The sequence below is a fragment of the Balaenoptera ricei genome, chromosome 13, assembly GCF_028023285.1.
Source record: "Balaenoptera ricei isolate mBalRic1 chromosome 13, mBalRic1.hap2, whole genome shotgun sequence".
Lineage (NCBI taxonomy): Eukaryota > Metazoa > Chordata > Mammalia > Artiodactyla > Balaenopteridae > Balaenoptera > Balaenoptera ricei.
In genome coordinates this window covers 66,261,923-66,277,333 of record NC_082651.1, presented here as the reverse complement: position 1 = coordinate 66,277,333, position 15,411 = coordinate 66,261,923, and the positions used below count along the sequence as shown (strand labels likewise).

The 15,411-nt window shown below is 38.1% G+C and overlaps 1 protein-coding gene across 2 annotated transcripts in view; it reads left to right on the top strand.

Moving 5' to 3' along the window:
• CAMKMT (calmodulin-lysine N-methyltransferase) overlaps positions 1-15,411 on the top strand; it is a 413,666-nt gene that overhangs the window by 8,406 nt on the left and 389,849 nt on the right. For both annotated transcript variants that reach the window (XM_059943436.1, XM_059943435.1), the window contains exon 2: positions 14,478-14,650. In XM_059943436.1, the coding sequence (XP_059799419.1) occupies positions 14,478-14,650 (173 nt within the window). The remainder of the gene's footprint in view (positions 1-14,477; positions 14,651-15,411) is intronic.

Genomic DNA, 15,411 nt, shown 5'->3' with positions numbered 1-15,411 from the left:
CAGTGTATTATAGTTTTCTGCATATAGGTCTTTTGTCTCCCTAGGTAGATTTATTCCTAGGTATTTTATTCTTTTTGTTGCAATGGTAAATGGGAGTGTTTCCATAATTTCTCTTTCAGATTTTTCATCATTAGTGTATAGGAATGCAAGAGATTTCTGTGCATTAATTTTGTATCCTGCAGCTTCACCGAATTCATTGATTAGTTCTAGTAGTTTTCTGGTGGCATCTTTAGGATTCTCTATGTATAGTATCATGTCATCTGCAAACAGTGACAGTTTTACTTCTTTTCCAATTTGCATTCCTTTTATTTCTTTTTCTCCTCTGATTGCCGTGGCTTGGACTTCCAAAACTATGTTGAATAATAGTGGTGAGAGTGGACATCCTTGTCTTGTTCCTGATCTTGGAGGAAATGCTTTCAGTTTTTCTCCATTGAGAATGATGTTTGCTGTGGGTTTGTCATATATGGCCTTTATTATGTTGAGGCAGTTTCCCTCTATGCCCACTTTCTGGACAGTTTTTATCATAAATGGGTGTTGAATTTTGTCAAAAGCTTTTTCTGCATCTATTGAGATGATCATATGGTTTTTCTTCTTCAGTTTGTTAATATGGTGTATCACATTGATTGATTTGCATATATTGAAGAATCCTTGCATCCCTGGGTTAAATCCCACTTTATCATGGTGTATGATCCTTTTAATGTGCTGTTGGAATCTGTTTGCTAGTATTTTGTTGAGGATTTTTGCATCTATATTCATCAGTGATATTGGTCTGTAATTTTCTTTTTTTGTAGTATCTTTGTCTGGTTTTGGTATCAGGGTGATGGTGACCTCGTAGAATGAGTTTGGGAGTGTTCCTTCCTCCGTAATTTTTTGGAGGAGTTTGAGAAGGATGAGTGTTAGCTCTTCTCTAAATGTTTGATAGAATTCACCTGTGAAGCCCTCTGGTCCTGGACTTTTGTTTGTTAGAAGATTTTTAATCACAGTTTCAATTTCATTACTTGTGATTGGTCTGTTCATATTTTCTATTTCTTCCTGGTTCAGTCTTGGAAGGTTATACGTTTGTAAGAATATGTCCATTTTTTCCAGGTTGTCCATTTTATTGGCATAGAGTTGCTTGTAATAGTCTCTTAGGATGATTTGTAGTTCTGCGGTGTCTGTTGTAACTTCTCCTTTTTCATTTCTAATTTTATTGATTTGAGTCCTCTCCCTCTTTTTCTTGATGAGTCTGGCTAATGCTTTATCCATTTTGTTTATCTTCTCAAAGAACCAGCTTTTAGTTTTATTGATCTTTGCTATTGCTTTCTTTGTTTCTATTTCATTTATTACCGCTCTGATCTTTATGATTTCTTTCCTTCTGCTAACTTTGGGTTTTGTTTGTTCTTCTTTCTCTAGTTCCTTTAGGTGTAAGGTTAGATTGTTTATTTGAGATGTTTGTTATTTCTTGAGGTAGGATTGTATTGCTGTAAACTTCCCTCTTAGAACTGCTTTTGCTGCATCCCATAGGTTTTGGATTGTCGTGTTTTCATTGTCATTTGTCTCTAGGTATTTTTTGATTTCCTCTTTGATTAATTCAGTGATCTCTTGGTTATTTAGTAACGTATCATTTAGTGGTGCGCCCTTGAGAAGAAAGTGTAATCTGCTGTTTTTGGATGGAATGTCCTATAAATATCAATTAAATCTATCTGGTCTATTGTGTCATTTAAAGCTTCTGTTTCCTTATTTATTTTCATTTTGGATGATCTGACCATTGGTGTAAGTGAGGTGTTAAAGTCCCCCACTATTATTGTGTTACTGTCGATTTCTTTTAGAGCTGTTAGCAGTTGCCTTATGTATTGAGGTGCTCCTATGTTGGGTGCATATATAATTGTTATATCTTCTTTTTGGATTGATCCCTTGATCATTATGTAGTATCCTTCCTTGTATCTTGTAACATTCTTTATTTTAAAGTCTATTTTATCTGATATGAGTATAGCTACTCCAGCTTTCTTTTGATTTCCATTTGCATGGAATATCTTTTTCCATCCCCTCACTTTCAGTCTGTATGTGTCCCTAGGTCTGAAGTGGGTCTCTTATAGACAGCATATATGTGGGTCTTGTTTTTGTATCCATTCAGCAAGCCTGTGTCTTTTGGTTGGAGCATTTAATCCATTCACGTTTAAGGTAATTATCGATATGTATGTTCCTATGACCATTTTCTTAATTGTTCTGGGTTTGTTTTTGTAGGTCCTTTTCTTCTCTTGTGCTTCCCACTTAGAGAAGTTCCTTTAGCATTTGTTGTAGAGCTGGTTTGGTGGTGCTGAATTCTCTTAGCTTTTGCTTGTCTGTAAAGCTTTTGATTTCTCCATTGAATCTGAATGAGTCCTTGCCGGGTAGAGTAATCTTGGTGGTAGGTTCTTCCCTTTCATCACTTTAAGTATATCATGCCACTCCCTTCTGGCTTGTAGAGTTTCTGCTGAGAAATCAGCTGTTAACCTTATGGGAGTTCCCTTGTATGTTATTTGTTGTTTTTCCCTTGCTGCTTTCAATAATTTTTCTTTGTCTTTAATTTTGCCAATTTGATTACTGTGTGTCTTGGCATGTTTCTCCTTGGTTTTATCCTGTATGGGAGTCTCTGTGCGTCCTGGACTTGGGTGTTATTTCCTTTCCCACGTTAGGGAAGTTTTCGACTATAATCTCTTCAAATATTTTCTCTGGCCCTTTCTCTCTCTCTTCTTCTGGGACCTCTATAATGCGAATGCTGTTGCGTTTAATGTTGCCCCAGAGGTCTCTTAGGCTGTCTTCATTTCTTTTCATTCTTTTCTTTATTCTGTTCCACAGCAGTGAATTCCACCATTCTGTCTTGCAGGTCACTTACCCGTTCTTCTGCCTCAGTTATTCTGCTATTGATTCCTTCTAGTGTAGTTTTTGTTTCAGTTATTGTATTGGTCATCTCTGTTTGTTTGTTCTTTAATTCTTCTAGGTCTTTGTTAAACATTTCTTTCATGTTTTCGATCTTTGCCTGCATTCTTTTTCCGAGGTCCTGGATCATCTTCACTATCATTATTCTGAATTCTTTTTCTGGAAGGTTGCCTATCTCCACTTCATTTAGCTGTTTTTCTGGAGTTTTATCTTGTTCCTTCATCTGGTACATAGCCCTCTGCCTTTTTATCTTGTCTATCTTTCTGTGAATGTGGTTTTTTTCCACAGGCTGCAGCGTTGTCCATTTGTCTTTTTAGATTCACAGAGCTGTGAAAGTTATTAGACTGTATTAATTAGTAATCTTCCTAAGAGTAAATATAACAATTTTCTAGAGGTTAAATACTTTAACCGCCACTTCTAAAATAATGCTGAATAATTTTATTTGGCTCATTTTTATTATTTAAATTAAGACCAGAAATCTATGATTTATTTTCTTTTTAAAAAAATATTTATTTATTTGGCTGCACCAGGTCTTAGTTGCGGCATGTGGGATCTTCCTTGCTGCTATGGGATCTTCATTGCGGCACGTGGGATCTTTTTAGTTGCAGCATGTGGATCTTTAGTTGCCGCACGTGAACTCTTAGTTGCAGCATGTGGGATCTAGTTCTCTGACCAGGGATTGAACCTGGGCCCCCTGCATTGGGAGCGTGGAGTATTAGCCACTGGAACTCCAGGGAAGTCCCTATGATTTATTTTCAATCTCAAAAACAGTTTTGAGTCCTAAAAATGATGCTTTTATATGAATTTTTCTAAGATTAAAAAATATACTGTTTAAAAAATTTTCAGCTTTATTGAGGTATAATGGACAAATAAAATTGTAAACTATTTAAAGTGTTCAGTGTGATGATTTGATATATGTCTGCATTTTGAAAGGATTCTCCACCCCCATCCCCAATGAGTTAACACATCCATCACCTTTTTTGGTGTTGTTGTTAAGAACACTTTCTTCCATTCCTCTCTTTTTTCTGGAGCTTTCAAACAACCTAATATTTTCACTTTGTCTACCTGATTTTCATTGCCTTCTTGTTCCTTCTAAATTCCTTGTGGAAAAGAGAGTCTATATCCCTCTGTCACCTCTAATATTTTGCCATTTTAGGAAGCTGCTCTCTTTAGGTACTCATTTTACTTCACAGTTCTAGCTCAGACCCCAAACTTTATTTATAAGGTTTATAAACCTTTTTTCTCTGAACTTTGAGTATTTTGCTTCATGCCTGATAAATCCATTTGAATACTATATAATTATATAGCAGGTTGGAAGGAGATATTCTAAAAGTGGTAGGTGGGACTTCCCTGGTGGTCCAGTGGTTAAGAATCTGCCTTCCAATGCAGGGGACGCAGGTTCAATCCCTGGTCAGGGAACTAAGATCGCACATGCCATGGGGCAGCTAAGCCTGCGTGCCACAACTACTGAGCCCGCATGCTCTGGAGCCGGCGTGCCACAACTAGAAAGAAGCCAGAGTGTCGCAAGTAGAGAAGCCTGTGTGCCACAATGAAAGATCCCTCATGCTGCAACTAAGACCTGATGCAGCCAAATAAATAAATATATATATATATATTAATTAATTAAAAAAATAAAAGTGGTAGGTGATAAGTTTATACCTTGATGGGAGATTTGAGTATCCTCTCAAGTCACAAAGCTGCAGATTTTTTTTTATATAAATTTATTTATTTTATTTATTTATCTTTGGCTCCACTGGGTCTTCGTTGCTGCTCGCAGGCTTTCTTTAGTTGTGGGGAGCAGGGACTACTCTTCGTTGTGGTGCACGGGCTTCTCATTGCAGTGGCTTCTCTTGTTGCAGAGCACAGGCTCTAGGCGCGTGGGCTTCAGTAGTTACAGCATGTGGTCTCAGTAGTTACGGCTCGTGGGCTCCAGAGCGCAGGCTCAGCAGCTGTGGTGCATGGGCCCAGCTGCTCTGTAGCATGTGGGATCTTCCTGGACCAGGAAGGATCAACCCACGTCCCCTGCATTGGCAAGCAAGCTCTCAACCACTGCGCCACCAGGGAAACCCTGCAGATATTTTTGATGGCCTTAAAATAACCAAATCAAAAGTAATTTGACTTGATCTCCATTATAGTTACCTTTATTGAGTACTGTATAGATTACATAAATAAATGTTTGCTTTTATTTATTCTAAGTATATTTCCTGTTACTTTCATTGAGTATTACCTTGTTGTCATATTGTAGATCATGGGATTTACTAAACTATAAAAGCCCCTTTTAATATTATACATGTATTGATTTAAATAATTTTTTACCTTAGTGATTTATGATACCATTACCTTGACATCACAGTAATTTAATTAGTATAAAAAGGCATTTGTTTTTTGGAAGTTAATTGGACAAGATCCAAAACAATATATAATATCTACATTTTACATTTTAAAATTTAATTACTTTGTTTTTTTCTTGAGACTAAACTTTGTTGAGTGGTTTGTTTTTCTTCCTGATGACCATAGTTGATAGATAACGAAAAGACCCTATTTTTGTAAAAACTTTTAAAGCAATTCATCCTTTCATTTTTAAAGGAAACTTTCAATCAAGTGAAAGAGAGGCAACCTTTTCTGATCCTCCATTAAAAAAAGTCAAGCTTATAAACCTTCTATATAGTATAAAAATTTTAAATATATTTTTCCCTCAAGGTATATTATTCATATTGTGTTTTCTTGCTTGGTTCTGATCTCAGCTTGCCCTTCTACATATAAGAATTATGGCATCATTGGAGTCAGGGTTCCTTTTCAGATAAGATAAACAACTCTAGCTATTTTAAGTAGAAAGGGGCTTAATAAAGGGAATTAAGTGCTCATAAAATCTTTGGAGGAACTAGAGGAACATGCAAAGTATGATTCCCAGAAGAACACAAAGTCCCAGAACAATACAAAAGTTGGCCTTCCAAGAGAAATGCCACCTCAGCCAAAATGAAGAATTTGAGGCTGTTTGTGGGATCACATCACTTCATCTGTGATCTCTGGTCATCAGGATGCTATTTCGAGAACTAGAGACTCCAGAAGTACACCTTGCCTGCTCGATCTCTACCAGCAAAGGTTTGCCACTTGTGCTGCCTCTCACTCACCATTAAATTAGAGAGTGAACACTGGTAACTCTGCTAAAGCTGCTGCAGAAGAGCCAACTGTCTTTAGAACTATTTTACCAGCACATATTGCAGAAATGTAGTTACCACCATCTTTCCTTCTTTCAAATCTCATGTTAGTGCGTCTGATTAGCTAGACCAAAAGCACATCTGAAACTCTGCTAGGGATTCTGGGAAATGTAGTTTCTAGCTTTCCAGCTTTATAGTATAGGAAGGTATCTTAAAGGAAGTCGGAATGCGATGTTTGGTGCCAGTCAACTACATTCTCCACAAGCAGAGGTGTTTAGAGTTCAGGCTCTGTAGTCAGACAGCCTGAATTTGCTTCTTACTAGCTCTCTGACTTTGAGCAAATTAACATTCCTTTGTGTCAGTTTCCTCTCTCACATACTGGGTATCTATCCCATGGGGTTATTTGGGAATTTAATGAAGAGTATGGTAAAACTTGAATTAATTCTTACTTAGATGTTTGGTGTAATTTGCTGGTGAACAATCTGGGCTTGGAGTTTTCTTTGTGGTAAGATTTTTATTTATGCATTTTATTTTTAAAATAGTTTAGGACTATTTAGACTTTCTATTTCTTGTATCAATTTTGGTTAGTTGTATTTTTCTAGGAATTTGTCCATTTCATCTAAATTTTCAGAGTTAGTCTTCATAATATCCTTTTGCTATCCTTTTGCATTTTTTGATGCCTGTAGAATCTAAAGTGATCTCCCTATGTCACATTGATATTTATACCTTCTCTCTTTTTTTCTTAATAGCTTCATCAGGGATTTATCAGTTTTATTAATCTCTTCAGAGAACCAACTCTTGGTGGTGGTAATCCTCCCTGCTGTGTTTGTTTTCTACTTTATTAACTTCTACTCTTTTGAGGATTTAATTTGTTTCTTTTTCCAGTTTTTGCAATGGATGCTTAGCTTACTAATTTTTAGCCTTTCCATAGATTTCCCTCTAAGCATGGATTTAGCAACATTTCATGTTTTGAAATGTATTTTTTTAACATCTTTATTGGAGTATAATTGCTTTACAATGTTGTGTTAGTTTCTGCTTTATAACAAAGTGAATCAGCTATATGCATACTTATATCCCCATATCCACTCCCTCTTGGTTTCCCTCCCACCCTCCTTATCCCACCCCTCCAGGTGGTCGCAAAGCACCAAGCTGATCTCCCTGTGCTATGCAGCTGCCTCCCACTAGCTATCTATTTTACATTTGGTAGTGTATATATGTCAGTGTTACTCTCTCACTTCGTCCTAGCTTACCCTTCTCCCTCCCTGTCTCCTCAGGTCCATTCTCTATGTCTGCATCTTTATTCCTGTCCTGCCCCTAGGTTCATCAGAACCATTTTTTTTTTTTAGATTCCATATATATGCGTTAGCATACAGTATTTGTTTTTCTCTTTCTGACTTACTTCACTCTGAATGACAGACTCTAGGTTCATCCACCTCACTACAAATAACTAAATTTCGTTTCTTTTTATGGCTGAGTAATATTCCATTGTATATATGTGCCACATCTTCTTTATGCATTCATCGTCGATGGACACTTAGGTTGCTTCCATGTCCTGGTTATTGTAAATAGTGCTGCAGTGAACACTGTGGTACATGACTCTTTCTGAATTATGGTTTTCTCAGGGTATATGCCCAGTAGTGGGATTGCTGGGTCAAATGGTAGTTCTATTTTTAGTTTTTTAAGGAACCTCCATACTGTTCTCCATAGTGGCTGTATCAATTTACATTCCCACCAACAGTGCAAGAGGGTTCCCTTTTCTCCACACGCTCTCCAGCATTTATTGTTTGTAGATTTTTTGATGATGGCCATTCTGACTGGTGTGAGGTGATACCTTATTGTAGTTTTGAATTGCATTTCTCTAATGATTAGTGATGTTGAGCATCTTTTCATGTGTTTGTTGGCCATCTGTATGTCTTCTTTGGAGAAATGTCTGTTTAGGTCTTCTGCCCATTTCTGGATTGTGTTGTTTGTTTTTTTGATATTGAGCTGCATGAGCTACTTGTATATTTTGGAGATTAATCCTTTGTCAGTTGCTTCGTTTGCAAATATTTTCTCCCATTCTGAGGGTTGTCTTTTTGTCTTGTTTATGGTTTCCTTTGCTGTGCAAAAGCTTTTACGTTTCATTAGGTCCCACTTGTTTATTTTTGTTTTTATTTCCATTTCTTTAGGAGGTGGGTCAAAAAGGATCTTGCTGTGGTTTATGTCATAGAGTGTTCCGCCTATGTTTTCCTCTAAGAATTTTATAGTTTCTGGCCATACATTTAGGTCTTTAATCCATTTTGAATTTATTTTTGTGTATGGTGTTAGGAAGTGTTCTAATTTCATTCTTTTACATGTAGCTGTCCAGTTTTCCCAGCACCACTTATTGAAGAGGCCTCCTTTATCAAAGATAAGGTGACCATATGTGTGTGGGTTTATCTCTGGGCTTTCTATCCTGTTCCATTGATCTATAATTCTGTTTTTGTGCCAGTACCATACTTTCTTGATTACTGTAGCTTTGTAGTATAGCCTGAAGTTCCGGAGCCTGATTCCTCCAGCTCCGTTTTTCTTTCTCAAGATTGCTTTGGCTATTCGGGGTCTTTTGTGTTTCCATGCAAATTGTGAAATTTTTTGTTCTAGTTCTGTGAAAAATGCCATTGGTAGTTTGATAAGGATTACATTGAATCGGTAGATTGCTTTGGGTAGTATAGTCGTTTTCACAATGTTGATTCTTCCAATCCAAGAACATGGTATATCTCTCCGTCTGTTTATATCATCTTTAATTTCTTTCATCACTGTCTTATAGTTTTCTGCATACAGGTCGTTTCTGTCCTTAGGTAGGTTTATTCCTAGGTATTTTATTCTTTTTGTTGCAATGGTAAATGGGAGTGTTTCCTTAATTTCTCTTTCAGATTTTTCATCATTCGTGTATAGGAATGCAAGAGATTTCTGTGCATTAATTTTGTATCCTGCTACTCTACCAGATTCATTGATTTGCTCTAGTAGTTTTCTGGTAGCATCTTTAGGATTCTCTATGTATAGTATCATGTCATCCTCAAACGGTGACAGTTTTACTTCTTCTTTCCAATTTGGATTCCTTTTACTTCTTTTTCTTCTCTGATTCCTGTGGCTAAAACTTCCAAAACTATGTTGAATAATAGTGGTGAGAGTGGGTAGCCTTGTCTTGTTCCTGATCTTAAAGGAAATGGTTTCAGTTTTTCACTATTGAAAACAACGTTGGCTGTGGGTTTGTCTATATGGCCTTTATTATGTTGAGGTAAGTTCCTTCTATGCCTACTTTCTGGAGGGTTTTTATCATAAATGGGTGTTGAATTTCGTCAAAAGCTTTTTGTGCATCTATTGAGGTGATCATATGGTTTTTCTTCTTCAATTTGTTAATATGGTTTATCACATTGATTGACTTGCGTATATTGAAGAATCCTTGCATTCCTGGGATAAACCCCCCCCCTTGATCATGGTGTATGATCCTTTTAATGTGCTGTTGGAATCTGTTTGCTAGTATTTTGTTGAGGATTTTTGCATCTATGTTCAGCAGTGATACTGGACTGGCTGAATGGATACAGACTGGCTAATTATCGATATGTTTGTTCGTTCCTGTTACCATTTTCTTAATTGTTTTGGGTTTGTTTTTGTAGGTGTTTTCCTTGTCTTGTATTTCCTGCCTAGAGAAGTTCCTTTAGCATTTGTTCTAAAGCTTGTTTGGTGGTGCTGAATTCTCTTAACTTTTGCTTATCTGTAAAGGTTTTAATTTCTCCATCGAATCTGAATGAGATCCTTGCAGGGTAGTGTAACCTTGGTTGTAGGTTTTTCCCTTTCATCACTTTAAATATGTTCTGCCACTCCCTTCTGGCTTGCAGAGTTTCTGCTGAGAAATCAGCTGTTAACCTTATGGGGATTCACTTGTATGTTATTTGTTGCTTTTCCCTTGCTGCTTTTAATATTTTTTCTGTGTATTTAATTTTTGATAGTTTGATTAATATGTGTCTTGGCATGTTTCTCTTTGGGTTTATCCTGTATGGTGCTCTCTGTGCTTCCTGGACTTGATTGACTATTTCCTTTCCCATGTTAGGGAAGTTTTCAACTGTAATCTCTTTAAATATTTTCTCAGACCCTTTCTTTTTCTCTTCTTCTTCTGGGACCCTTATAATTCAAATGTTGGTTCGTTTAATGTTGTTCCAGAGGTCTCCGAGACTGTCCTCAATTCTTTTCATTCTTTCTTCTTTATGCTGCTCCCTGGCAGTTATTGCCACCATTTTATCTTCCAGCTCACTTATCCATTCTTCTGTCTCAGTTATTCTGCTATTCATTCCTTCTAGAGTATTTTTAATTTCAGCAATTGTGTTGTTCATCACTGTTTGTTTGCTTTTTAGTTCTTCTAGATCCTTGTTGAATGTTTCTTGTATTTTCTCCATTCTGTTTCCAAGATTTTGGATCTTCTTTACTATCCTTACTCTGAATTCTTTTTCAGTTAGGTTGCCTATTTCGTCTTCATTTATTTGTTCTTGTAGGTTTTTACCTTGCTCCTTCGTCTGTAACATATTTTTCTGTCATTTCATTTTTTTTTTTTGATGGTTGGTGCTGTATCTCAGTCTTACTGGTTGTTTGGCCTGAGACGTCCAGCACTGGAGTTTGCAGACAGTTGGGTAGAGCTGGGTCTTGGTGCTGAGATGAGTTCCTCTGGGAGGCCTCACTCCAATTAATATTCTCTAGGGTCCTAGGTTCTCTTTTAGTCCAGCGGTTTGGACTCGGAGCTCCCACCACAGGAGCTTGGGCCCGACCTCCAGCCTGGGACCCAAGATCCCGCAAGCTTCGTGGCATGGCAAAAAAAAAAAAAGGTAAAAGAAAAAGAAAGAAAAAAAGCAGTACAATATCAAAGAGTAAAAAATAAAATAAAATTGGAAAGATAAAAAATATATTAGGAAAAATAAAGCTATCATTGAAACAAGTGCAACAAGGTAAAATAAAACCTCAAGAGAAAAAAAAAAAAGGGGGGGGGGGAAGAAGCCAAAAGGGTAGAACAATTACAGAGTTTAAAGAATAAAATAAAATTAGAAAAATAAAAGATTTATTAGGAAAAATAAAACATAAAAAAATCAACAACAATGAATCAGCAAGATAAAACAGAACCCCAATCTAAAAGAAGAAAAAAGAAAAAAAAAAAAAAGCCTTGGCTATGGGGGTGAAGTTTAGATGGGGGCTGGAACTTAGGCAGGGGCGGGGTTTAGGGTGGGGCAGGACCCAGGCAGTTGGGGGTGTTATGTTTGATCATGGGGCGGGGCCTAGGCTCAGGACCCATGTAGCTGGAAAAGGCCTTGAGGGGGGGCCACGTTCAAGTGTGGGGCAGGGCCTCTTCTTAAGACCTGCGTGGAAGGGGAGAGGCAGCACATGGAAGGGAGGGCCTCTGGAATGTGGAGTTCTGGAGTTTGGAGGTAGGGCCCTGAGTGAGGGTGTGTGGGTGGGGTTTAGGCCCAGCGCATTGGAGGGGGTCTCTGAGTGTAGAGGTGGGGCCCTGGGTGAGGGTCTGGGGGCGGGGCTTGGATTCTGCATGGCAGGAGGGAGGCTCCGAGGGCAGAGGATTAGGCCTGAGCCCAACAGGCTCCCTGGTGCCTAAGTGGACAGGGAAGGCACTAGCCGCATTCCCTTCCATTCCTTCGTGCCACTCCCTCACCGTCTCCCCCAGGGTGTCCCCCGTCACTGCTGGACCCCTAACAGTGGGTGGGTCCCACTGGGTTTAGGAACTCCCCTCCCCCAGCCACCCCTCAGGGGTGCCAGTCCTGGAGGTACGGCCTTTACTTTTGCTCCCCCTTCCCTCCCTCCCACTCCCTCAGGACCCAGAGGCAGAGGGTGAGGCCTGGGATCTCAGCAGGTTCCTGGGCGCCCAAGTGGGCAGGAGAAACCTGGCCACGCTCCCTTTTGATCCTCTGCCCTCCCAGTGGTCCCCCAATTTACCCCTTCTGGCATGGGATCCTTTCCCCTCCCCCAGCTGCCCCTTAGGGGTACCAGTCCCATCCTGCCTCCACTTCTCCCCCTTCACTCCTCCCATGCCCCATGTCCTACCTGGTCGCTGGGGGTTCGTCCTGTCCCCTTAGGTGTCCGTGGTCCCTCACCGGTGCCTGGTAGGTGCCCTAGTTGTGAGGAGACATGAATTCCGAGTCCTCCTAGTACGCCATCTTGACTCCGCCCTTGAAATGTATTTTTATTATTCAGTTCAAAATACTTTCTAATTTCCATTGTGTTCTTTTTTTGACTCACAGATTATTTAGAAGTTTATTGCTTAACTTCCAAATATATTTGGTTTTTCATATCTTTTTATTTTTCATTTGTTTATGACTATTAGAGCGCTTTATATCTTAAAAAAAACTTTATGGGAAATGTCAAACATATACAAAAGTGGAAAAAAATAGTTTAATAACCACTCAGGTATCCATAAGCTTCAACTATTTTTAACTCTTGACCAAATTCGTTTCATTTCTGTTCTCTCATTATGCAACCCTCACCAGATTATTTTAAAGCGAATCTCAGATATCATATTTTTTCTATAAATATTTCAGTATGTACCTATACAAGATGACATTAAAAGATTAATTACAATACCATATCTTATCCAGAATAATTCCTTGATGTCATAAAATATCTGGTCAGTTTCCAAAAGTTTTCCATTGTCTCCTAATTTTTCTTTACAGTTTGATTATTTTGAAAACAGGATCCAAATTAAGCTCCAAATATTGTTATTGGTTGATATGTTCAAGTCTTTTTAATCTAAATATTCCCTCAGCGTGTCTCTTTTTCAACCCTTGCCATTTATTTTAGAAGCAACTGGGTGTTTTGTAGTTTCCTATAATTTGAATTTTGCTAATTGCACTTGATGATGTTGTTTAATGTGTTCCTCTATTCCTGTATTTCCTATTTCCTGTAAGATATAGAGGCTTGATCAGATTCAGATTTGATGTTTTTTGTTTTGTCTTGTTTAGTTGGTCAAGATGATGGTGGTGTGAGATTTCATCAATAATCATAGTGATGTCTGGTTATTTCTCTTCTTGATAATGATTACCTAGGTTCATGAATTCATGAGGGAGTTGAAAAATGGTGATATTCTCTTGTTCCTTCTTCATTTATTATTTGGGATACTAGTATAAAAAGAAATTTCCCCTCATCTTCCATTTGGATATTCTCAGTTATGGTTCATATAGAAGAGACAGATAAATACTTGATTTTTTCTCCTCATTTACTAGTTTTCAAAATAAGTTGGTTCTTTAGCATTTTTCAGTGATCATCAATGAGGCATTTAAAAAGTTACCGTTATGAACTAATGTGTTTCAATTCAGTTACATTTATTATCTTTGTTAATGCTCGCACTGTCCCATCTTTGGCCAATGGACCCTACTCAGATTGTCTCTGGAGTCCTTTTGATATAACCCTTAATTTTGTATGGCTTTCTTGTTTCTTTGTGTGCATGATGTTCCAGACTTATCTTGTACAATTCCTGCCCTTTTTCCAAGGGCCTTACTTTTTTTTTTTTTTCTTTCTTTTTTTTGGCTGTGCTGCATGGCTTGCATTATCTTAGTTCCCTGACCAGGAATTGAACCCAGGCCCTTGGCAGTGAAAGCGTGGGGTTCTAACCACTGGACCACCAGGGAATTCCCCTTACTTTGTTTTAATAAAAAATGGTATTTAGAGACAGCAGTATGTGCATTAGGTGTGCTCATTGCTACTAGTTTGGTCATTGTTTTTAGACCTTTTCAGTGGTCAGATGTAGGAAATATATGTACAGTTTTAAAAAATGAAATACATCATTAGTTTATATTATACTTTATTCAGATTCAGAGCTACAGGGTTTTTGCTTAACCTCATTAATTTTACAGCTGTATCTCCTTTTTTCCATACTTAAAAACCTAGTTTTCAATGGCACCAACAAAACTACTCATTTGATTTATCTTAACACACACACACACACACACACACACACACAGACACACAGACACACACACACACACACACACACACACACACCCCGGCTCAGAATAACATACCTGCCCCTGCCTAGGTATTAAGCTTTGAAACTCAACTTTTACCCCCTAAGTCTACAAGCTGTTGAAGGTGCTGCTTGTCTTCTCAGCTCTTTCTTTTGGAATTGATGAATGTCTCACAAAAGTGGTTGCAAAAGCCAGACTCATCTCTCTAGATTTACCTCCTTTTAAAGATATTAGACTGGTAGATCTTCACTATATTCTTTGCCCTCTGATGCCTTCGAGTAATGTTTTAAAATATTTTGTGCATCTTTTCTAGTTGTCTTCAGTAAGATGTTGGTCTGAATTATCTAATCTGCCATTATTGGAAATGAAAGTCCCCTTACCACTTAAATGTTGAACATTTAATTTATATTTATATAATGTGACCACAATATTTGGTTTTATTTCAAAGGCTCTGAAACAAAAACACCTGGATGATTGTCTACGACATGTATCTGTAAGAAGATTTGAATCATTTAATCTGTTCTCAGTAACAGAAGCCCAAAAAAGGGAAACTGAAGAGGAAGTTGGTGCCTGGGTCCAATATACAAGCATCTTCCATCCTGAATACAGTATTTTCTTAAGGTAAACATCACTCTAGTTAAGATTTTTTTTTTTAAGTTTTTTTCTCTTGTAGAAGAAAACAATCTACTAAGAATCTCATTGTTCATTCTATTGAGTTTGCAGGCAATCTTTATCAGAACTTAGGTTTTGCAACTTTGTGTTTGGAATCCTGCTGCTCTAACTGGGTCTTACTGTATTCTCAGAACTAAAAAAAAAACATTCTAAGGAATGTATCGGCATTTGAGGATGAAGTTCAAATCAAAGGGTTCATTTAACCATTGTCTCATAGCATTTGATTACGAAAAAAAGCCAAGTTCTTTTTGAGGCAAAGAAGGCTGAAAGTGAAAACGGAATTTTTCCAAACTGTTCTTCAAGTAGTAGTTATTTGAAAAATCAAGCTTTGGTATTTTTCCCATTCATGTTTTGTCACTTTCAGAATAGAATCTTAAAATAGGAGGAGAAAATTCAGCCAAAACACTGATATCGTGAGAAGCTTACAGACTGTTCTGGCTTTAAAAATCATTAGAGGGGCTTCCCTGGTGGCGCAGTGGTTGAGTATCTGCCTCCTAATGCAGGGGACACGGGTTTGAGCCCTGGTCTGGGAAGATCCCACATGCCGCGGAGCAACTAAGCCCGTGCGCCACAACTACTGAGCCTGCGCGTCTGGAGCCTGTGCTCTGCAACAAGAGAGGCTGCGAGAGTGAGAGGCCCGCGCACCGCGATGAAGAATGGCCCCCGCTCGCCGCAACTAGAGGAAGCCCTCGCACAGAAACGAAGACCCA